Source organism: Dipteris shenzhenensis, chromosome 28, assembly GCF_047967505.1.
Source record: "Dipteris shenzhenensis isolate YYH24624 ecotype China chromosome 28, Dip_SZ_1.0, whole genome shotgun sequence".
Lineage (NCBI taxonomy): Eukaryota > Viridiplantae > Streptophyta > Polypodiopsida > Gleicheniales > Dipteridaceae > Dipteris > Dipteris shenzhenensis.
The window spans coordinates 19127671-19151564 of NC_141623.1; the positions used below are offsets into that span (position 1 = coordinate 19127671).

At 40.6% G+C, this 23894-nt stretch overlaps 1 protein-coding gene across 2 annotated transcripts; it reads left to right on the forward strand.

Annotated features, from left to right (window-relative positions):
• The first annotated feature begins 20602 nt into the window (after nt 1-20602).
• On the forward strand, nt 20603-23432 carry LOC147883278 (scarecrow-like protein 21). 2 transcript variants are annotated; one of them, XM_087399374.1, is made up of 2 exons: nt 20603-20698; nt 21081-23432. In XM_087399374.1, exon 2 carries the CDS (start codon nt 21229-21231, stop codon nt 23197-23199), a length of 1971 nt encoding a protein of 656 aa, XP_087255500.1. In that variant the 5' UTR covers nt 20603-20698; nt 21081-21228; the 3' UTR covers nt 23200-23432. The 2 variants fall into 2 exon arrangements, with proteins under 2 accessions (XP_087255500.1, XP_087255501.1); XM_087399375.1 differs by lacking the exon at nt 20603-20698 and adding an exon at nt 20709-20948.
• The last annotated feature ends 462 nt before the right edge of the window (nt 23433-23894 follow it).

Here is a 23894-nt window from a genome sequence, read left to right on the forward strand (position 1 = left end):
GGATGAAACACCAGGCTAGTGAAGAGGCCAGGGAATGTAACACCAAGCTCAGACAATGTAAGCAAATGGAATTGCTTAAGGCCATGCTTGAACACCCAGGAGTAATGGATGAGCTAACAGTAGAACTAGCTAGGTTGCATGTTCAATTGCAGGGTCTGGGCTTACGCATCTGAGCACTCGTGGATCTAGGAGCGAGCCACAACTTCATCTCCCGCGAGGTATGGGAAAAACTACAGGTACCCCTAAACCTCACTGTTGCTTTAGTATGGGCTATCAATGGCCAACTCTTAAGTACCTTGGGTTTTGTGAACTTGAGTCTAACGGTTGTTCGCCAGGGAGTAGAAATCTGCTTCTATGTTCTCCCCACAGAAGAAACTAACAAACATATCATATTGGGAAGGACCTGGTGTTATGCCTTGAACTATCAAGCTGACTGGTGGGCCAGAACAACTTCCCTCACAAATGGTGGGGTAGAGCTATGAATCCCACTTTGTGAATGATGTCGAGGCTCCTTCTACTGCACCCTCATCAAGGTAAGGAAGGGCGGACCTGAAGTTGCATCCACCTCCAACCCTCCAAACACCAACCCTATGAAGGACGTCCGACCCCAAAAGGAGCAGAGGACCACTTGTGGTGGCAACCATATGCAATTGCCCATTACTCTACCATTGATGTCCCCCACTTAGGAAAGTCGAGAACAGCAAGTACAAGAGGCTATTCTCTACGCTCAACGCTACTTCAATAGCAACCGATGACTAGAAAAGGTCCAAGTAGGGCATAACTTCCTAATCACTCCGAGGATGTATCTGTTGAAGCCAACCTCACCTAGGACAAGGACACAATACCATCCAGCACCTTGACTTTTAGGCCCTAAACCACCTCCTCACCGCAGCATCTCCCCAAGCGCTAGGTTGCTACCAAGCTCTTGGAAGACTGAGATAGTTACAATAACAACAAGTAGGTCCTCTAGGTATGGAAGTTCAAGTTCCGAACCGCAAGGATTCCAAAGGTAGCAACACAAGAACCTGTGTTGACCCTAGATGCAATGCCACAAGAGCCTACCGTCCAACTGGCCACAACAAACAAGCCTCAGAGTCCTAAATGTGCCCTAGTACCCATGAATCGTACAACTCAACACGAGAATCACCCAAGATAGTGAGGGGGCAACACAAGAACTGAACCCTATAATGAGGGGAACTACACAAGAACCTTCCTCCAAATCCGAAGGCAAACTGTCAAAGGTAGTTTCGATCATACCATCACCAACAGTGCCGCTCGACTCATGAGAGCAATTGTCTGCGCCAAGGGCGGTCACACAAGAACTCGCTTATCCTATGACAAACGATCATCCCACAAGTATTTGTCAACTTGCCAGTGTACCTCTGGCATCTAGAGTGAGATACAAGCTAGACACATGCTCTACATGGCTTTTAACATGCTTTGCGATAGTAGGTGATCCATCAACGCCGCATTCCACATGATCATCAGAGTCCAGGTCTAGGTGAGTCAGTACAGTAGACATATTACCCCATCGCACCCGCAGCCCACAATTCACTTCCTTGCACATACACCCACACATATACATGGTCAGCACTAGGCGATTAGGGCTAGTACATCCCTTTTGCATTTTTTGCAATCTTGCATGCTGACCTCATAGGCCGCACCATGCCTCGTGCCTAATGTACACAACCACCACTTCCTAACCCTTTCCCCTCTCTCTCTCACCATCCCACTTTTCCCCTTATTTCCCTTTCCTTACTTTCCTCAGAGAGTATCTCGCTAGTCATTGCCATAGATAGCGACCATCACCATCTGACTATCCCACTGACCATCGCCATCCGACTATACCATTGATCATCGCCATCTGACTACCTCGTAGACCATCACCATTTGACTATCCTACCAACTATCCCCATCCGACTACCCTACTGACCATTGCCATCCTACTATCGTGCTGACCATCGCCATCCAATTACCCTGCTGATCATTGCCATAGCACTATCCCACCGATCGTTGCCATCTGACTATGCCATCGACCATCGCCATTGGATTATGCCACCGACCATTGCCTTATGGCATTTCCCAATCGTGGGGATAGCAAAATCTATGTAAAGAAGCCCTATCCCATGTGGTCATTGCCATAGTAGTTGCCCCCAGACTCCTAGCCCCCTGCCCTCTTTCACACAGCAACCTAGTACTTAGTATATGTCCTCAAGCTCCTCCTCTTTCACCGATTCCCTCATCAGTTAGTTGTCCTACTTCTTCCCAATGGATCGAGAGAATGAAAATTTTGAGTTTGGGTCAGAGCTTAGCCTCCACCCCCAACCCCCTGTCTTGCAAGCCACTGGTCCCTCCGACTTGCAAAGTATGCCCTCTGCCATGATCCATATGCCCTTTGACCTTCTAGCCAAAGATTTACAAGCAGATTGGGTTGGCAATTAAAATTACCAGCCACCTCTTTGGCAATTAAAATTACCAGCCACCTCTCACCCATCACTGTGCTTAAGCATCCATGATCACGACGAGTGCAGCAAAAATTACCAATCACCAGGATCGCATGCTCAGTATAGAACTAGAGTGCATGGTAATGAGTGATTAGAGCTTCATGATTTAACTTTGTGGGAATTACTGTCTAGGGGTGGTGGCTCTCATTAGCTATCTATCATGGCTAAGATTCCATCGGGTTGGCAATTAATTACTAGCCACCGGAGTGGCCTGCTCACCCACCACATGGCGTCTATTTCATGATTACCAGCCTATCTGGGGTGGTGCCTAAGATTCCACCGTGGTGGCCTGCAAATAATACGGATGGAACCACAGGCTCCAGCCACTGTGGTGGCTTGAACTTTATAATATATATAAGATCTGTGGCATTTGTCATTTTACTACGTTGCTCTCATCTGCCCCTGATCTACTACTTTGCTCCACACCACTCCAAATCTTTTTTGCCCCTACTCTACTTTGCTCCACACTCCTTCCTCTAACTCTCGTCACTCATCTACTCCCTTGCTCATCTTCTGCTCACCCATGCATCTTCACCATGTGTACTACCACCCCCCCTCAATGCTCTGTGATCCCAATGCTATCTACCTTCTCATATAAGGTGATTGTGTTGCAATCACCTGGAGTAGATATGCTAGCACTAGTGGAGATCCTTCATTCCCCCACAGTTAATTCCCCACACATCTGCATGTCACCACCTTAGATGACATGCTCACAAAGGGCCTCTTTATGGTTGTGTTGTATGGGTTCCCCCTAGATGTCAATGAAGGCCTCAGTATTTTTAGAGCAGAGTACTCTCGACTTGTTGGGGGGCCATAATCTAAGTCCGAGCAATGTGCATGGTCTTCGGCCTCTCCATCATATTCTCCTTTGGCTCCCTAAAATTTTTTAATACAACAAGCTAGACTGGCAGAAAATTGAGTTGTACAAATTCCCTCTTGCTCAGACGAGGCTCTCGGCAATGGCTGGATATAATCTTTTGGCCTCTAAGGCTCTCAACGATCTTTGGGCTCACTGGATGTAATGTTTTGGTCTCTGAGGCTCCTAGCAATTGCTGAGTTTATATTACATTTATGTAATCTCTTTTTCTTCAATTTGAGGCTCTCAGTATATGCACTATTGTTAACTTTTATATTTGAATGGTTATGGTCACTAGTTTTGGCCTTTTAGGCTCTGAGCAATTGCCGAGTTTTTATAAATGTAAGATCCTATGTTCAATTTTTGTTCAGTATAAGTTGTTAATTTTTTGTATAACGTGTAATTGAATGTAGATGTACATTGTAATCTCTTTTGCTCAATTTTCACTTGATAAACTATACTTTTATATTTACTGCAAAATGAGGACTAAAATGCGAAGAAAGAAGGACTACAATTTCCTTGGTTTATGACCAAAATGGCACTAAAATAACTCCAATGACCCACTGTTGTGGTTGTATGGAGATACATCTAGAAAAATACAATTAAACTTTCAAAAAATGCAATTGATGATATGTACCTTGAGGGGTCCCCTCTAGGGCAAGGGCCATATCAACATGCATTATACAATATCCAGGATGTCACTAGACAAAAATGGCATGTTGACATGGCCCTTGGCCCTAAAGGGGACCCCTGATGGGCCATATCATCAATTGCATTTTGCTTGGTTGCACAACGAAATACATTGCTAACAAACGATTATTACTATAGTATGTACTTCCAATTGCTTTGTGGGGATGCACTACTAAAGATGCATCAAATGCCATCAACAAGATCACTAAATTTGTGAGGTATGTCAAAGGGTTTTCAAGTGCATGTCTAATTTCCCTTATCATGGCAAAAGCTAGTTACATTTCTTACCAATGGATAAATAGAGGATGATATCATCAAAAGAAATCAAGAAATTATCCATTTTAGAATTGAGAATTATCACAATCATGCCATATGTTTGATTGAAAAGGCATTTCCAACAAGTATCATGGGCATCTAATTGCATCTACTTGTGCAATTGGCTAATGAATTGATGTATGTAGGCATGTTACATAGTCGATGGATGTTTTTCTTAGAACGGTATATGAAGGTGTTGAAAGGGTATGTAAGACAAAAAGCTAGACCAGAGGGAAGCATGGTAGAAGTATGGATGGTACAAGAGCCAATGTTTTACATTACCGAGTTTCTTGTACTACTCATGCTAGACATGCCTCAACTTTGGGATAGTAGCGATGACCCATGGGTTGTAGGAGAGATTGTACTACAAGAGACGGGCCACTTTTCCACACTAATACTGATGCTAAATATGAAGAATTGATTTTTAAAAACAAGTGGAAAGTGTCAGAAAGTCCATCAATTGGACGTCACAAAGAAATTGTCAGTGCAGGGTTCCGTGTCATCGTCAGTAGAATATGCCCGACAATGTCGATACAGGCTTCGGTATATACCAACATTTTTACACAAGCTTAAAAAAACTTTTGTGGGGTAGAATGGGACTTGTTTCAGTCCCATCCTGGCCCATAGAATGTTTTTTCCATTAAAATCACGATTAAATGTTACAAATGCGAAGGTGCACATTACAAATTTTCATAGAAGGTCTACAAAGTAATGGCAAATGTGCCAAAGCAATGTGCTAAAAAATGGAAAATTCATCAAAGTAATGCGCTAATGTGCTACAAAATGGCAAAAGTGCTGAACTTCAAAATGGAAAATCCATCGAGGAAATCTACTACAAAAGGACAAAAGTGCCGAAATACTAAATGACTAAATGCCCTATCCTACTATTGCTCCTCCATTGTTTACCATTACAAATTAAAAAGGTAAGCATTAATAAAGATGAAATATGACTTGTAGACATAGTACTTTCAAAATCATATTTTTAAATAAAACATCCTACTTCTAATACTTTTGAAGCCATACATTGTTTACCAGTAGAATTTTTTAACATTTAAAAAGGTATGCATTACTAAAGATGGAATATGACTTGCAAAATAGTTATTTTACAATCAAATTTTAGAACAATAGAATGAGGAAGTACACGTAAATATTTCTCATGCAAATACTATTGATATTTTCTAGTTAGACTTAAAGTCCATTTACACCACCCTTAGGACCCCCCCAAAAAAGCAACTTTTACCCCTTCTTTAACCCCTCCTAACTCATCCGTTTGGGACCCAAACTGAACCCCGTTTGACCCAGATTTCACACATAGAAACACTACGCTACGGGGTAATTTTCCAGCCCATTACACACCATTTTGGCATCCCTAGCACTCGCTCATTCGTGCCCCCCTGTGGGCCTCGTTTCACACAAATTTTCTCATATGTTCACGCCGTGACCTCCGATTAATGATCTGTCTACACCGGCACACTTCCCTACACACGTAGAAAAATCTTAGGCACATTATTAACACGACGATCCCTACACAAACTAACACCACTCTAACCCTCCCAACAAAACTACATCCACACCCGCACTTGTGGCAAAGATACCCTTTGCAAATCTCACCCAATCTGCATGCAGCTACATTTCGGCCAATGCCTCTGACTCCAACGCTCACCAAATCCACATATAACTCCTCTGCAACCACCGCCCCTGACAATCCTCTACCCCGAATCCCTACCTGAAATTCAATCACTCCCTTTAACTCCATGCCCCACTATGGCTAGACACCGTCGCGACAATGATGGGGATATCGACCTTGATGCAGAGGTTGATAATTTCTTTAATCAAAGAAATAATAACAATCAAGGCAAACGCCCCTTGGGAAAACTAGAACTTCCCAAATATAATGGTAGGGGAGATCCAGCCCGATTCCTCCAGCATTTTGATGTTGCATGCCACGCAGGTGGAGATCAAGCCCCATGAAACCAAGGTGGGTTGGTTTCCCATGGCCTTAACTGATGAAGTGTCTGAATGGTACCTAGACCTTCTAGTGGTGGATTTGCTTATGCAATGATCCTTGCTCTTAGGAACGAGCACTCATTTGCTATATGATTGGCCATGCAGTGTGGACATCAAACATTTTCTCGGCATGGATATGTCTGAGTTGGGCAGCTGAGACAAGTAAAGTTTTTGTTCCATGTTCTGCATCATGTCTTCTTTCAGCTTCATGGTCATGGCCTCTAGGCGATCTTCATTTAATGTTTCGATAGTGGCCTTTGATTTTCCCTTTTTTGAGTGCTTATTGCGTGTACTAGATCTGCCTTCATCACTGCTAGTGTCTGAGGTGCCATATTTGCGTCGTCGGCAACCATGATGAGAACAGTTGCATCTTCAACATGCACAACAACCCACCTCGACCTCAACAATACCAAGCAGCACCCATACCAGTATACATGCAACTGACACTTGCACAAGCGCCTCCAGCTCTGAGGCTAAATCTTGTTCCTATTCAGACACAAGTCCCACAACTACTCAAGAATCTGAATCCACGACCATATCCAAGAGCACCAAATCTAGCTCCTTAGGCAGTTCTGATACATCAATTACAAGCCGAGGAAGTAAACTGACCATTTGAGTATGAAGCAGAGTACCTAGTGTATTATGTAGAAGGTGCAGAGGGTCTAATACTAGTTTATGAAAATCAAGTATGTCCCAACACATATCGTGCACCAATCAAGTGCTATAGTTGTGGAGAAAATGGGGCTGAAGCTTACAATGCATGAGGCAGATGAATCATTTGATGTCACACTCTACAATCAGGCTGTTGGATGCCTCATTTATCTCTGCAATACACGACCTGATATTTAGTTTGCAGTTTCTTAGGTGAGCAGATATATGCACAGCCCAAAGACTATGCATTGGCAGGCTGTAAAACGCATCTTCCGCTATTTGCAAGGTACCAAGTCTTTTGGCTTGATATTTCTCGGGGGGTGACTTGCAGATGCATGCCTACAGTGACTCAGATTGGGCTGGAGATTATGACACTAGGCAGTCCACAAGTGGCAATTGTTTCTTTTTGGGTAAAGCTTGTATTTCTTGGTTGACCAAGAAACAATCTACAGTGGCTACCTCTTCATGTGAAGCTGAGTACAGGGCAGGTTTCACAGCGACAGTTGAATGTGTTTGGCTGCGTCGTTTATTTGTTTATCTTCATCTTTCATTGGTGGGTCCTTCTCCAATTCTCACCGATAGTCAGAGTGCTATTGCAATGGCAAAGAACCCTGTGTTTCATGCTCGCACGAAGCACATTGAGGTTCACTATCACTACGTCAGAGAGAAGTTGCATGCAGGAGAAATCAGCATGATCTATGTGTCAACACATGACAATGTTGCAGACATTTTCACCAAAGCACTTCCACGTGAAAAGTTTGAGGCATTTCGCAGTGCCCTGAACTTATCTCCTTTTGGTGATTGATCTTTTCCTTATACATGACATTGGCACTGCAGGGGGGTGTTAGAATTATTGCTATAATTTAGCAGTGACCAATGTAATGTAATAAGTGTTAGATATCAATGGCTCCACTCTCGTGTAACTATGCAGAAGCCAGCTAACTCTACTTGTAAGCCCCCCATATGAGGAGAAGGCATTTGAGTAGCTCGGTTATCCGATAGGTCCTGGTTTGGACACCAGATGGGGGCCATGTGTGGCCTGATGGCTGGACGGCTTCAGATAGAGTTGGCACACCGCCAACTAGGCTACATGCAAGTGTGGGAAGGCATCCCATGATTGACCGCACTGAGGGTAGACAGATCTCTTTCTGGGGCAGCCCACTCTTGGGTTGCGGGGCCCGTTTGGAGTCCTAGATGATCCTGGATGGCTGTGGGCCGAGCGAGAACCGTAGTTCAATTGCTCTATTTTGCACACCGGTTCTATCGTGTGGTCGGTGGCCTATTTCGGGACCAACCCTCAGTCAACCGTTTTGGGCGCGGACTGGGTCGGTCACCATATTGGGCCTAACCGACTATGACTAGTGGCTATATAACTGGCTATATAACTCCTATATAAGAGCAAGCCCGTGAAGCCCATTTCATCACTAGCTACAGCAAATCTGATTCCTTAGCATCCAGCCTCTGTCTTCTATTGTTTCCAGCTCGCCATCGAAGCTTCTTTCATAGGAGTGCACGGTTGGAAGGTAGCACCATCTATTGTATTAGTTCTACAGTAATCAAATTTTTGATTCTCCATACTATCTCTTTTCTCTCTTGTGTATGAGATCCTGTTATCTGTTGAGCACAGACGTTGTATTATTTTCTTACAATGAGTAGGTTAGGGGCACTTTTCCCTCACTTAGAGGTTTTTCCCCCTAACCACAGTTAGTTCACTAACTATGGTTAGTGAAGGATAAGGTTTTGTCACTTAGACAAAACCTATCACTCCATTCAGTTGTAACACTCTCATCCAATTGCAACTACATTTTCAGCTCTCTCACTCTCCTGTTTCTTGCTCTCACTGTTGCTCTCTCCCATTCCCACAGAGACGTGTCAAATTTCATTGTCTGAAATGAGAATTTTACCAATTCATCTCTAGTGAGTGTCAATAGACAAAGTGAAAACCTCCATATTTCAATATGACAGTATTGATGAGTTGATGTCAATAGATTTCTCATACAATCAAGGTTTTATTGGTTTATGAGAACATTCTTACTAATATGATGATGAGCTCTAAGGTATGTTTCCTTTAGCATTTTGTCTTCTCAAGGAGCTTTTATTCTTTAAAATTGTTGCATTGTCCCCTCGCTTTTTTATTCTTGGACTTGAAGGATCTTGTTAATGTGGCAACATGTGCATGAGGGGTTCACAATGCATCTTGTGTTCAATTGGCATGAAAAGAAGTATGCAACTATGTACACAACATCAATTGGGAAAAAAATGTCATCACTAGCTATGGATGAAGAAGAAGAAGAACCGCTCAAAAGTGGTTCCCAATCAAGAGTAGAACTTGATATCAATGCAAATCATGTCTTGAGGGTCATATGAGATGGTCCCTTAAATCTAAAATACTAGGCTTTGGAGTTTGCATGTATGTATATCTACAAGAAGGGATTTGACCACAAATTACCAAGTTAATCATCTTGGAACATAAGAAGTTATTAGATGGATCCAAAATGGTTAATTGTGTATGGTTTCCATTAAAGCTTAGCATAGAGGATTAAGTGTTCTTGGCAAGACTAAAACAAAAGAATTAGGAGGAAAAGTGTCTTTGTCAAGCACTAAAAAAAGAATCAAATGCCAAAATCCTTCAAAGCACTAATTTTTACCATGGCTTTGTCATAATTATTCTTTGCATGAGCATGTTAGACTCATTTTACATTCATTTTTAGTCCATCAACCCTCCACATACAAATTTTTTGATTGACAAGCAATTGGAGTTTGAACAAGGAACTCATTCATGTAATAATCAGAACCCCTCATTGCCAAATTAACAAAGGAAATTTAATATTAAACTAGTCAATTTTGAGCTTGAGATTGAGAATGTTTTTCATGAAAAGAAATTGGCAGTCACATGATTTCATGTTTCTTTGTTTAACAACCACCCTAGTTTCATGTATGTGAATTTATATTTCAACTTAACTAGAGATAGAAATTTGAATAATGTAGAGTAAACATACTTACATGTCAACATGAAAGGCAATGAAAAGATTGATGTGGGCACAATGATTAGTTGAACATAATGCAAAGGAATGGACCATTTTTTGGTTTAATAGTCTTATGGAGAGGAAGCATGCCACCTCACCATACCCATCAGCCAATACTTTTTATTAGTTTCTAATGTGGTTCCCTTTTTATTTGAATTTGTAAGTGTTAAATATGTTCTAAATTTAAAATTGAACTTCTCACCACAAATGTCATGTACGGGTAAGTGAGGATTGCATGAGTACGTATTGGAGAGCTTCATTTTGTAAGTTACTCTTTCATGTGTTTGATTAAATAAGAAATATGGAGGGTATTACTAACTCTTTATTCTCCATGTGTTGATCTCAAAGTCAAGATCTTTTGCATAAACAATGAATGATAGGATTGACAATATAATTTCTCTACATGATCCTTTGCTAGGACTATGGCTATGATGTTATATGTTGATAAAGGTAAAGGCCCTTTAGTTCCAATAGGAGTAATTATATGAATCTAGATTGGAGAGTCAATGGATAAGTAGGTGTCAAAGGAAAAAAATGAGGTTCCCCCACCATGGAATCCTCGAGTATTTAAAAATGGACTTGATGAGAATTTAAAAAATAATAATTTATCCAAAATGCATCTAATTTTTTTGTTATTTGATAATATTGATTGATGATTCCATGATATGATTCTGTGTGTGTATGTGTGTGTGTGTGTGTGTGTGTGTTTCCTATAACAAACAATCTAGCCTACTTCACTTAGGGACCGATTTCCTTTTCACAAATAATGTTTAAGTAAACTAGATCCGACCATATGCTAAGGCCCTCCCTCCATAGTAATCACAAGTAATAGTAATCTTCTGTGTGTGTGTGTGTGTTTCCTATAACAAACAATCTAGCCTACTTCACTAAGGGACCGATTTCCTTTTCACAAATAATGTTTAAGTAAACTAGATCCGACCATATGCTAAGGCCCTCCCTCCATAGTAATCACAAGTGATAGTAATCCATTCCAATCCAAGTCCTTCTGATAGGTTGTTAAAGTGGGGTTTAACTTAAATATTCTCCAATGGAAATCATGCATTATTATCAAGCTCCTTTTGACAAGTAATCCATTCCAAGTCCTTCTAACAAGTTATTAAATTGGGGTTCAACTTAAATATTTACCAATTGAAATCATGCATTATGATCAAGCTCCTTCTTAGAAAATACAATAGCAGAGGTCAACTTAGAAATCATTCTCATATCAACAAACTATAAAAACTAAAAACGACAGACCTCCACCAAATAGGTCTCTCTTGTAATACATTAGTTAGAGATATAAATCATCGAAGTTGCCGATGCCATTTCTTCAATCCATCAAATCATGACAAAGAATCTATAATGCAAATCCAATGGAGAGGTATGCTGACTCACCTGGCATCATCACAACCAAATGAAAGTTAAAACAATCCATTTCAATTGTGGAAGCTAGGCTTCAATGCTAGCATAAAGTTCTTTTCCTTGTCACACTATCTAGATTAACATTAATCAAATCTTGGCATCCTTATAAAAAAAAGGTTGGCATTTAATGTAAAAATGTCAAAAAGTCTAGTAAATTGTAGTAAGTAGGAAGGTAGAATATAATAAACAAAATGCTAAATAAAAAGAGGGTGAAGAAATAATCATCACGTGGGGACTGTGGGTGCCAATGCTACAAACCCAACATCAGTTTTGTAAGTCAAGATCTAAATTAAGGGCAAAGTACCAAATATGGTCAAATCTTATTAAAAGAAATCTCCAAGGAAATTCCTTCCTCTTTAACCTCGGACTCTTGCCAATATTCCTCCTTGAATCTAATATATAACATATTTATATCCTATTTACATTCAAAAAGTAATCAAAGGTTGGCATTGTTAAAGCTTTGCTATAGGTCATACTCCACCTGCAACAACAAATAGAAAGCAAGCAAAGATATTTCTTCTTGTCCACCCAAAGGACCAACCATATTTATACCCCAAGCAAAGATAATGCGTCTTGTTCAGCCAAGGACTGACCAAATTTATACCTCGAGCAATAAAACACTCCAAGCAATAAAAGAGATTAATGGGGAGAGTTCTAAAAGTAGAATTTTTTGAGAGAGATGCAAGGAGTTCTCTCCTAATGACAAAAGATAGAAATATTAAAAGAATCCTAATGCAAGGAGTTAGGTGCTAGTGTATATTTCTCATTGACCACATGATAAAAGCTCAGAGGATGGTCCTCTCTCCAATTGAACTCTGCCATATCATCAGTAAGAGTGATAGATTGTTGATGTGTTTGATGGTATTTTTCTTTGATAGCCTGGTCGATGAGCTGCTTGAAACTAGCAAGCATCAAGGTACTCTCAGATCCTTTCTTGCCTCATCTCTGAAAATTATTGTCATAATAAAAGCTCAATGTTTTACTGCATGAGAGTTTTCAAATTCTAAAAGACAATAGTCATTATCATATGCGAATCAAATTTGACATACCATGGTTTTGAAGACATTGAAATATGGAGCAAGGCTCTCCATTTTACTACTCGCAAGGTATCCTTCATGAATAGCTTCCCAATATGGCATATTTAATTGTTGGATCATTGATTCTTGCATCTGCATATATATTTTATGCCTGCATTAAAACACATGCGGCCAAGCCATCGATGATATCATCAACGGGCATCGACTGGGGCCCAAAATAATTTTATTTTTTTTATGTGATTTTTTTTTGTTGGGACTATGTGGCCAAGCCATCGATGATATCCTTGACGGGCATCTTGGTCGGTTGATGATATCATGGATAGCTGGTCGATGATATTATGGATAGTTGGTACTAGCTAGGTTGATGATATCATTGATCAGCTTCTAGTAGCCTCCAATGATATCATCAAGCTAGCAAAAAGGGCCAATCGATGATATCATCAATGCGAACAATGGTCGGTCAATGATATCATTGATCTGGCCAAAAATCTACCCCCTTTAGTCCAAAAAAATTTGCCCCCTTCGTTGAAAAGAAATTACGTTCCCTTTATACCAAAATTCAATTCCCTTTGGTCCAAAAACTCGATTCCCTTCAGTCCAAAATTTTGAAACTAACATGTAGAGAGAGAGAAAGGTTAGGAGGAAAGACTAACCAGTGGCCTTGAGAAAGTGAGATAGATGTTGACCTTGAGATAGCTTGAAGAAAGTGAGATAGATGTTGACCTTGAGGGAGAGGGAAAGCTTCAAGCCTTGAGGATTTGAAAGGGCTATATGAATCTTAACCAAAAAAATGCATGGAAGCATCTATATATAGTCATTTTAAAGGCATACTTTAAAAAAGCTAACCAATAAAAAAGCACAAGCTTTTTTGTTCACTTTTTTTAAATTTCAAAAAGTACAATGCTTTTTTAACAATTTTAATTACTATTTTTGGTACATTGAATGAATTTTTTTCAACGTCATTGTTTTCTCCTTCTACGAAACACACCTAATTACAAAACTTTAAAATTCCTCTTGGAATGTGCCACAAATTCTAATTTGTCTATCAAATTGGGAAAAAAAAACACTAAAACATTAGAGATTGCTACATACCAAGAGACTTCTCTAAGTTTTCGGTGTGTACAGTAAAGAATGAGAATACAATGTGGGGTTCTCATATTTATAAGGAAAAAATAACTATTTTTAGGAAAAAAACTAAACTCAAAACCCTAATCACAACCCTTACGTGTGTAGTGTGGTATATAACTTGCTCCTCTTATTCATGCACGGCACTTTTGGGATGCCACCGTTGAAGGTGAGCACGTTCAACATGGGAGTTTTATTCGACACTACTCCTATCTCAATTTCTTCTTGTCATAGTTCTAGTGGTACTCCCTTCGCTACAGTGGATGTATCATGTACTAGTGTTGGAACCTCTTTTGCAACCTTGGACGTGTCTCCCACTCCTTCACCTATGCATGATGATGATGGACATCCAAGCCCAAAAAATCATTTCCATGATGCAAATGTTCCCATTGAAGATATTGAAAGATTGGATGCTAATGCTTGGAACTCCACCCCAACAACCATGAGAGGTCAACAAGTTAGTTTTGGTATGTGGTCCATGTGTAATTACTTTTAACGATTTTCTTCATTCCAATTTTGAAGATGACGATTTTTTTTTACAATCAACATTTCATCCAGAGGTTCATGACTATCTTGGTTTCCATGACATGGGAAGCCGAATTCAATCTCGTCTGTTGAGGATAGACTTATGAGAAGACCAATGAATGTGGACCTCCAAAAGTCTAGTTTTACTAGAGGGAGAGCTCGCACGTTGCTAGACACTGAACATCTCAAAGAAACCTACAATACTCTATGTTGTAGCCGAATGTGCTTGGTCACATTTGGGGTTGCAAAATTAAGAGAGCTACGTCAAAAATATGTTCAAATAAATAAAGATGATCAAAACTTCCATTTAGCATGGTCCATAAGACCTAGGGAACATAAGATGGACCATATTGTATTTGAGTACTCATTCGGTTCAAGGATAGTTTGTTGCAAATCATATAGACTCACACAGTGTCTTGGCAATGAGAGGCTGAGAAGATTACATGCCCGCCTCCATAAATACCCCCATATTTGTACAAGAGGACAAATGAGAGTGCCTGGACCACTTGGCAACATGTCGTGTTCTTGGTTGCTGGAATTTGTAGAAAAACAAGCCGAGGCTCTTCCCAATAGTGACCAATTGCACTTACCACAGATAATTTCTCCGAGCGCAACATCCATTCCATGTACGAGGATGCCATGGTTCGTCCAAGTGACGAGTACGTGACCTATAAGCACTTTTGCAAGATTTGGAAGAATCAGTTCAGCAACGTGAAGATACCAAAGCTTTGTCAGTTTGACGTATGTGCTACATGCGCAGACTTGAAGGCTTTACATAATCAAATTCAAGGGAAGGAAGGAGGTGCATATAATGATGTCGTGAACTTTTGTTCTTCTTCTCAAAAATAGTTTGCTTGCAAACTAACATTATTACATATTTGTATAAGAAGCAATTGCAGACTTGCAAAAGCATCAAGATATGCAAGCTTTAGAAAGAAAGAAGTTAGCAAAGCATCGCAAGAAGAGCTATCAAGAGCCCAATAAATACCTCACCATCATCATTGATGGGATGGTTTAAAAGAAGACCAATCCTCCTCACTTCAAGCGAGTGCCCAAGGATTTGAAAGAGGAGAACTTCATCACATATCACATGGTTGGTTGCATGATCTACCATGGTGAATTAATCTCCAAGGTTTATCTAACAACACCAAATGTAAGAAATGATCCTAATCTCATAGTGTCAGTTTTAAATGATGATTGAAGGATCACACACAACCTCTTTTGAAAATGTTGTATGTCCGTCTTGACAACACGTCGAGAGAGAACAAGAACCAAATTGTGTTGTCATACCTTTGCATGCTTGTGGAGAAAGGCATACTTCAAAAAGTGAAATTAGGATTCCTTCAAGTGGGCCAAACACACGATCACATTGATTAGATGTTTAGCCGGGGTTCTCAATAAAGCTTAGAAGGAAAGAAGCATGGGATGGAGATGCAATTTTAAAGGATGCATATGTGCCAAAACCAATAATTGCAAACATGGAAAAAACTACTAATTTCAGACGCTTTGTGTTTGGTGACCATGCTGGAACTGATCAATGTATTGAGAAGCTGAATGAGCTAAGATTTCAACATCAATTTTGAATGAAGAAGATCGGCAAGGCATGACATTATTGTGGGGAAAGTTCTATTCCACATCTTTAGTCTGGGTTCCTACCAAAGGATTGAAATTCTTGAAGTGTGTTCCAAGACGTAAGTTTTATGTTTCACCCTTACAACCTTTACAATCAGTGAAGGACGTGCAATGAGCCACAAAGGAGGGAAGAGATGTAAACCCATCAAGTTCAGTGAATGAGATTAGAGACAAAGTCCAGCATGCTGCAACACATATTAAAGATGTGGTGTGGACATGGTGGAATCCATTCTTTGCAACCCAATATTTCATCAATGACCACATGAATGAGCCCCAAGATATATCAGATTTTAGTTGGCCACAATGCACTAAAGAAACTTTTGTAGATGCATGTATGAATGCCTCAGTAAGTACACATTTGCTTGCACCACCAAAGAAGAATTACCATGGGGAGAAGAGAGAAATGTACATTGGAGCAAGAAAGTCCAAAAAAGACAAAGAAAGGGTTCAAGAAACGTGGAGTGGTAGCATCGAGGACTTGGCGTTGGGTATGATGGTTGTTGTGCTAGCAATAGATGATCCTAGTGGATTTCCTTTTTGGATTGCTAAAGTTGTGCAAGTCAAAAAGGAAGGTTCACAAAATAAGTCGATAGAAGTGCATTGGTTTTTCACTTAGTCCACATATGCTTTCACCGGTCGATATAACCGAGAGATGATGGTAACAAGGAAGCGTGGCCAAGAAAGAATGCAACAAAGAATTGTCCAAGACTTGATACTTTGCAATTGGACGAGGTAGATGTTTTGGTATATGCATTTGAATTAACACAAGTTGGGTGTTTGCCAAAGGGTACACAACGCATAATATCCCAAAATATTTCCAAGACATTGATTGGATGCAGTGCACAAATGAAAGCCAAGACATGCCTTGCAAAAAAGAGGGTTGCAGTTCAACTTGCCCAGGTTGAGTCAGAGAATGTTCTAGTGGACAGCCTACAAGAGGAAGGTTCTACAACTTCTACCCCACAAATCTTTGGCTCTAGTGCATTTGAAGGTGTAGGATTGGAGGATGAGTATTGTCCTTTGTAGGATCAATGGCATGCATGATGTTAATGCAACAATGTAATTTGTAGCTTTTCATGATTTTGAAATGTGCTTTGCCATGGCCCTTTTATCTGCATTGGATGCAGAGACCCATGTTGTAATGGTTTGAGAAATGCAAACTTTGTATTCCACATGAAGGTTTTTTTGATAATTTTCCCAAAAAAGTTTGTTCGAAAAAAATTCAAAAAACCATGGGTTTTTGGTTTTTTTTTCCAAAATCCGTCGTGCAAAATGGCCATCTTTTTGGAAATTTTGTGAAATTCACAAGAAAAATTTTGAATATTTAAAAGATCAACCCAGAGTTCTCTTTTAGAGGTTACTATTCTCGAATTAGATGTTACACTGTTATGAGGGGTATAAAAAACTTACATTATACATATCAGACCTAAACCAGGCTATAATGAAAGTGTAAAACTAGTAAAGACATGTAACCATTTAGCATAAACCTTACCAATGTCAGGAAATTAACATCATGGGGATGTATACATTTCTTGACAACCAAGAGGAAATCAGGCCATATTAATTTCCAGATACCTTGTGCATAATCATGGGGATGCATTGTGTGTGTGTTTGTGTGTGTGTGTGCGTGTGTGTGTGTGCAGCCCTTGCATAGAGAATGTTAGTTTTGGCATGTTGTGTGGCTACATCATGAGTCTTTTCCTCAATATTTAATAATTCTCCCATTATTATTTATTTCACTTTGAATTTTATTATCCCATTACTATTATCTAATGGGAATTATTATCTCCCATTAATATTTATTGCACTTTGAATTTTATTATCCCATTACTATTATCCAATGGGAGTTATTACACTTTCTTTGGGTACATATAAGTACAGACATGTCGCTCCATACTTTATGCTATAGTTCCTTTACAGATTCCAACACAAGTTATGTACTAATATCCTCTTTATAGTTCTCTCATAATCTTTATGAATCTGATGTTTCTCTATAACTTATTGTTTACTTTGAACATAGATAGCAAGTACCTAAGAACCATTGATGCTCTTCTTCCCATCATAAACTAACGAATTTTTGTTTGTGTTGGATCAAGTCATTGCTTTGCTTTGGATTAAATGTAGAGTTAGAGCATCATTCTATTCAATTAGTCAAGTTTTGTTTATTGCAAATTTACTTAGTTCTCATCCCATTTTTTGTAAACATATCTTTGCAAACACTGTAGACAAATTGGATTTGAATACTTCTCATTTGCATTTATGAACCAATTGCACCCAATTTTCTAGGAGTGATTCTATAGTCTTGAACATATGCATGCTTTGCATGTGTTCACTTGATACTACTTATACGAGGGATTGTATTGGTCTTGAACACACACATGTGCTTTGCATGCCTTCAATATGTACTACTTCTAGGCGTGATTCTATAGGTCTTGAACACGTCTAGGTCTTGAACACACAGATGTGTTCACTTGCTACTACTAAGAGTGATTCTATTGGACCTCTTGAAGACACCCATGTTCCTTGCATGTCTTCACTAGCTAATACTTCTAGGAGTGATTCTGTAGGTCTTGACCACACACATATGCTTTATGTGTCTTCATTTGATACTACTTCACATGATTCTATAGGTCTTGGACACACATGCTTTGTGTGTCTTGACTTGCTACTACTTTACTTTTAGTATAGTGGCTTGTTGGTGTGCTATGCAAATGCACACGTGCACTACACACACACACACACACATGCATGCACATACGGACGCGCGCACACACATACACATATCCCCCCCCACCCCCAATACACACACACACATGCACAGATGCACTATTGAAAGAACTTTAGAAGAACAATGCACCCCTGCACCTACAATAAGAAAAACACACAAATTAATATATTTCCTAGTCTTTTGAACATGTACACAATAATAGAAGTGCACAAAAATATTTAAGTTATTGCTTGTAACTGTTTGACCCTTGTTCATTCTAAAAGATTCAACATACATCATAGTATGTGGACATTAAAAGTTTGAAAAATCCATATGGACTTCTTTTCAACATGACAGTTGTATCCCATATACGTCTTTGTATTTTACAAGCACATGTTTACTTTTATAGCTCAAAATCTTGAAATGTTGTATATAAAAGATTTCTGAAAGCATTTTTATCACAAGTCAGATTGTAGTTTTCAATGTAATAATGTGTTTTTAGGCAAACTTGTATTATCAAATGGGTATTGGGTATACATAACCTCATGGGTTCAACATCTTGGGAGCACATGAAAGGTTTCTAAAAGCATTTTTGTCACAAGTCACATTGTCATTTTCTAGTGTCATGATGTGTTTTTAGGAAAAACCTGCATTATCAAATGGGTTAAAGAGAGCACTTATGCTTGGAAGCGATGCCTTTTACATTCTTGGTTATCCAAGCTGAGCTAGTGGGCTTCCCTTACATGTTGTCATAAAGAGAGTTGAAGCAGTGCCGACACTTCGAATGAGCATAGCATGAGCATAGCGATAGCATTGGAAAACCCAAGTGGGAGGGGTTGCAATCTCCATCTGCCCCCGATTTGTGAGACGAGCTCCCACTGGTGCAATCTTTTATGTGACAATCCCAATAGTCAACTGTGCTTGGATTGGCAATTGCTCGCGCGTCCCTGTCACAGAACTTCACCGTTGACTTCTCCTCCACCAATTGGTGACCGGAATACAGAACTCATAGGGTGAATGGAGTTCTACCGTAGTTCCTACCCCCCAGATTTGCTTGCGGTGTGATTTGGCGGGCTTGTGCATGGGGATGAGAAAGCAGGCTCCAAATATCCAATCTAGCGTGGAAGTTGAAGTTCGAGTTTTTCTTTTGTATGTCGGTACCAGTGTCCATAGCAAACCCCGGTTTAATGTAATGTGACCTCCAAATTTTTTGATTTTAAGTCTGAATTTCGAAAACAAAGGTTTTTAATTAAGTTGTACATTTTGAGGCCATTTCAGTCATAGTTTAGAAAAAAAAAACTCCAAAAACTTTTTTTTTGCGCAAAAAAAGGATCTTTAATTAATTAAAAGTAATTTACATCATATTAGGGAATTTGGAAAAATCTCAATTCCCATTTTGTAAAAATCTTAAAATGAGGGCAGAGTGAACCCTTTCAAGCTTTTGTTAAAGCCCCCTCATGTTATATCATTGGAAAGCTCTTGAAGAGTAGTTTTTAAAGGAACAAACTCCACCATCTTTGAAGCTTTGATACTCAAGTTATAACAAAAACTAGATTGAAAAGAGAAATCCCAAAGTATTGAGATTTTCTCAAATTCCAGACAGAAGGACGTGTTGGGCCCAGGTGGCGCCACGTGGGAAAGAGGAGACTGGGACGGTCAATGGTCGGCACACGGGATGGCGGGCCCCATGGTCAGACCGTAGGGGTCCGGGACGGCCAGTTGGACAGCAGACAAAGCACACACGGCCACGTACTCCATACAGTATTTTGTGAATCTACCGAGTACGGTCGGACGCCAGTCGTTGAATTACAGTTAACCCGCACGTACACCTGTCGGTAGCTAAAGTTGCGTACGTATACCGGGGCCGCCGTATAGAATGAAAAACGATTCGGGTATCCGAAGCGCGTAAATACCGACCAAGATTTGAGTTTTTGTTTAAAGATTTTAATAAGAAGGCGGGGAATAATATAAAGAAAATTTCCCACCGGCAAGATTTTTGACGCAAGCGGTGCTGTCAGGATGACGTCATGGGATCTTAATTTTTTCCCAACGCGAAAATGGCCACACGTGGCGTTTATGATCTTCTTCCGAGTTCTTCGTTATTTCTTTACCTTTTTGGTATCGATAGTTCGGTGCTCTCTCTTCTCAGCCCGCCGGACTTCTGTTCTTCTTCTTCTTCCCAATCAGCTTTTCTTCAGCAAGTGAGTGAATCAATATAATTAGTTAGCGATACATCCTTTCAAACATCGACTGTTTTCCGTCGTTGCATCGCTTCCGAATTAGCTTTGCACTTCTCATGACGCTCACAGCTTCATATTCCTACTCTTCCTTCCCATCCCAAATCTCTGAACTCAAAAGTTGAATGTGTATTTCTTGCCGATTCTCATATTCTCGCTTGCAATATGCCGCCCCTCCAAGATCGCTTGCGCAATCCTCTCCGCTTTGCTTCTCGTATGTTGCAGCAAAACTCAAGCTTGGGTTTGATGAAATTTTGCTTCATTTCTGTAACGCAGGAAATAGTATATGTCAGAAAAAATCGCTGTATGTACTTTTCTGACGATTTCTATGGAATTGTCTATGCAGGAAATGCGTTGTAGCAGCTCTCCAAGAACCTGTTCTCTAGTTGGGCGCCTGAATCTTCCCTCCTAAAAGTCCTCGCTAATATTGGGCCAAGTTTTTGCTCGAGAATCGATTTTTAGTTCTTTGGACCAGGGAATTAGACTCCGCATATATGAGGATGCCTTATACTCACAAGCATAGTGGCATCTATGGCGTCGCTCAGGGACTTTCAGAGCCTTCCGTTCCCGAGTCTTGGCCTTATCTTTACAGTAGAAATGCTTGTCAGACAGATCCCGTCAGCGTTAATGGTCGTATACACCAGCCCAACAAGCCGCAGTTACCTTTTGGGTACTGTAAATTGAGAGACGGAGACTCTCCCATTTCCCCCTTTTCACTTCCACAATCTTCAGCAGGTTCTGATCCTCTGCGTCTCTCGAGCTTCGACTGTCATGACGATATCGACTCGCACACAAGTAAACCCTCCAATCAGCCTTGGAGCTCCCAGTACACGGAGTGCCACAAGTCTGCCCTCGACGGTGCATACTATACACTCGACACACAGAAAAATGCTTCTCCCTTCAAGAGTACAGGGAATTCTGATTTTTTCCAGTCCTATTCTCATGAACCTCGCGTCATCCGGTGTCCAGAGTCGTCTGGTCCGCATATCAGCAGTGTTGATTCGGGCGGAATGTCCATAATGCACAGGCTGCAAGAGTTAGAGAGTACTTTGTTGGGTCCAGATGCTGATGATACAGATATTAGTCATTTGATCTATGGAGGAAGTGCACCTCTGGCTGGACCCTGGACAGGCGTCTTACAAGAACTCCTTCGCAGAAATTCTGAACATACCTTTGTCGAGGGGGAGCGTGCACCTTTCCTTCATTCGGGTAATGTGCATTACACCCCGATTGCTGTCCCCATTTCAAACGGACGGCTAGAGAGACCAATGGCTCCAGACGAAGTTCCGCAATCATCGTTCTTGCAGCCTTCCGCGGAGTCGTTGTTGCAAGTTAATAGTGGGAGTCGCCCTAAAGATTTGCTGGTATCGTGTGCTGCGGCTATCGCTGAGGACCAAAGGGAATTAGCTGTGCTGATAATGGGAGAGCTAAAACAAGCAGTTTCAGTATATGGGGATCCCATCCAGAGGCTTGCTGCCTACATGGCTGAGGGCCTTGTGGCACGCCTTGAATCTTCAGGCTCCTCAATTTACCAAAAATTGAAATGCAAGGAAGCTCCGGCTGCAGAACTCCTATCAGCAATGCAAAAGCTGTACGAAATTTGTCCGTACTTCAAGTTTGGGTACCTAGCAGCCAACGGTGCAATAGCTGAAGCATTCAAAGATGAAGAAAAGGTACACATTTTCGACTTCCAGATCGCACAGGGAACTCAATGGATTTCCCTCATACAGGCGCTAGCAAACAGATCTGGAGGTGCCCCATCTATTCGCATCACCACGGTGGACGATCCTGAGTCGCAATCTTCTCCGGTGGGAGGAATGCAAATGGTGAAGCAAAGGCTGGGAGAGCTTGCAGACAATTTGGGGGTTCCTTTTGAATTCAATGCAGTGCCTGTAAAGATGTCCGAAGTGCAAGCCCACATGATAGAGCGAAGACCTGGAGAGGCTCTTGCTGTGAACTTCGCCATGCACCTACATCATATGCCAGATGAAAGTGTCTGCATAGCAAATCCTCGTGATCGACTACTGCGAATGGTGAAAAGCATGAATCCCAAAGTGTTAACCTTAGTGGAGCAGGAGGCAAACACAAACACCTCACCGTTTTTTCAAAGGTTTATGGAAACGCTGGCATACTACTCTGCAGTATTTGAGTCTATAGATGTAACTCTTCCTAGAGAGAGCAAAGACAGAGTCAATGTTGAGGAGCAGTGCTTGGCACGTGATATTGTCAATGTGATTGCCTGTGAAGGATCACAAAGGGTGGAGCGACATGAACTGACAGGGAAATGGAGAGCACGGATGATGATGGCTGGTTTCAGGTCTCATCCTTTGAATTCTCATGTCAACAACACAATCAGATCTCTGCTAGAATCCTACAGTAAAAATTACAGGTTGGAAGAGGAAGGAGGGTCACTCTTTTTGGGTTGGTTAAGCAGGCCTCTAGTAGTCGCTTCGGCATGGAAGTAACTGAAATATTTAGCTTCAGAACTTGGAACGCTGAACTTCACCACTGGATCTTTGGATGTTCAGGTCCTGATATACTGAGTCATAAAGGTTTTTTGCATGGGTATTCATGCACTTTCTATTGACCCAATGTAAATTAGGACATCTTTCTTTCCCCTATATCTCGACCTTATAATTATCTATAGAACAGTTTCTTGTGACTGAATAGTGTATGGAATTTGCGTTACAGTTAGCATAGAGTGTTTTAGCATGCCATGGGTATCAAGCTCTGCGCACTGTGCTGTACCGCAGTTGACGTTTATAAGGTTACTTAAGTACAGCTTCCAAACAATGACCACCATATTTTAATCTTCGTATTTGAATGTTGGCCATATTCGAGACAATCATTTTAGGCGCACAATAAATTTAAAGGTAGGAAATAGTCTCCTAAGATTCTTCTAAGTGCTAAAGAAGTTCTTTGAAAAGGGCTCTATATTCACGACTTTTGAAGGTGGGAAATTATCTCTCTCAAATTTGTGATGCTTTGCTACCAAAGACAAGCTTGAGTGCTTGATTTCCTTTGCTTAAGGCTCTATATAGAGTCAATGTACTTACATGTATGCCCCTCAATTCCGTTACTATCTGAAAATTCCATTCTTTTTGCAAGGCATATGGTCAGTCCATCAATTTTCAAGGCCTATGGTCAGTCCATCGGAAAG

Coding starts and splice junctions, on each gene's coding strand:
- LOC147883278 (XM_087399374.1), top strand. CDS start 21,229: ATGAGGATGCCTTATACTCACAAGCATAGTGGCATCTATGGCGTCGCT.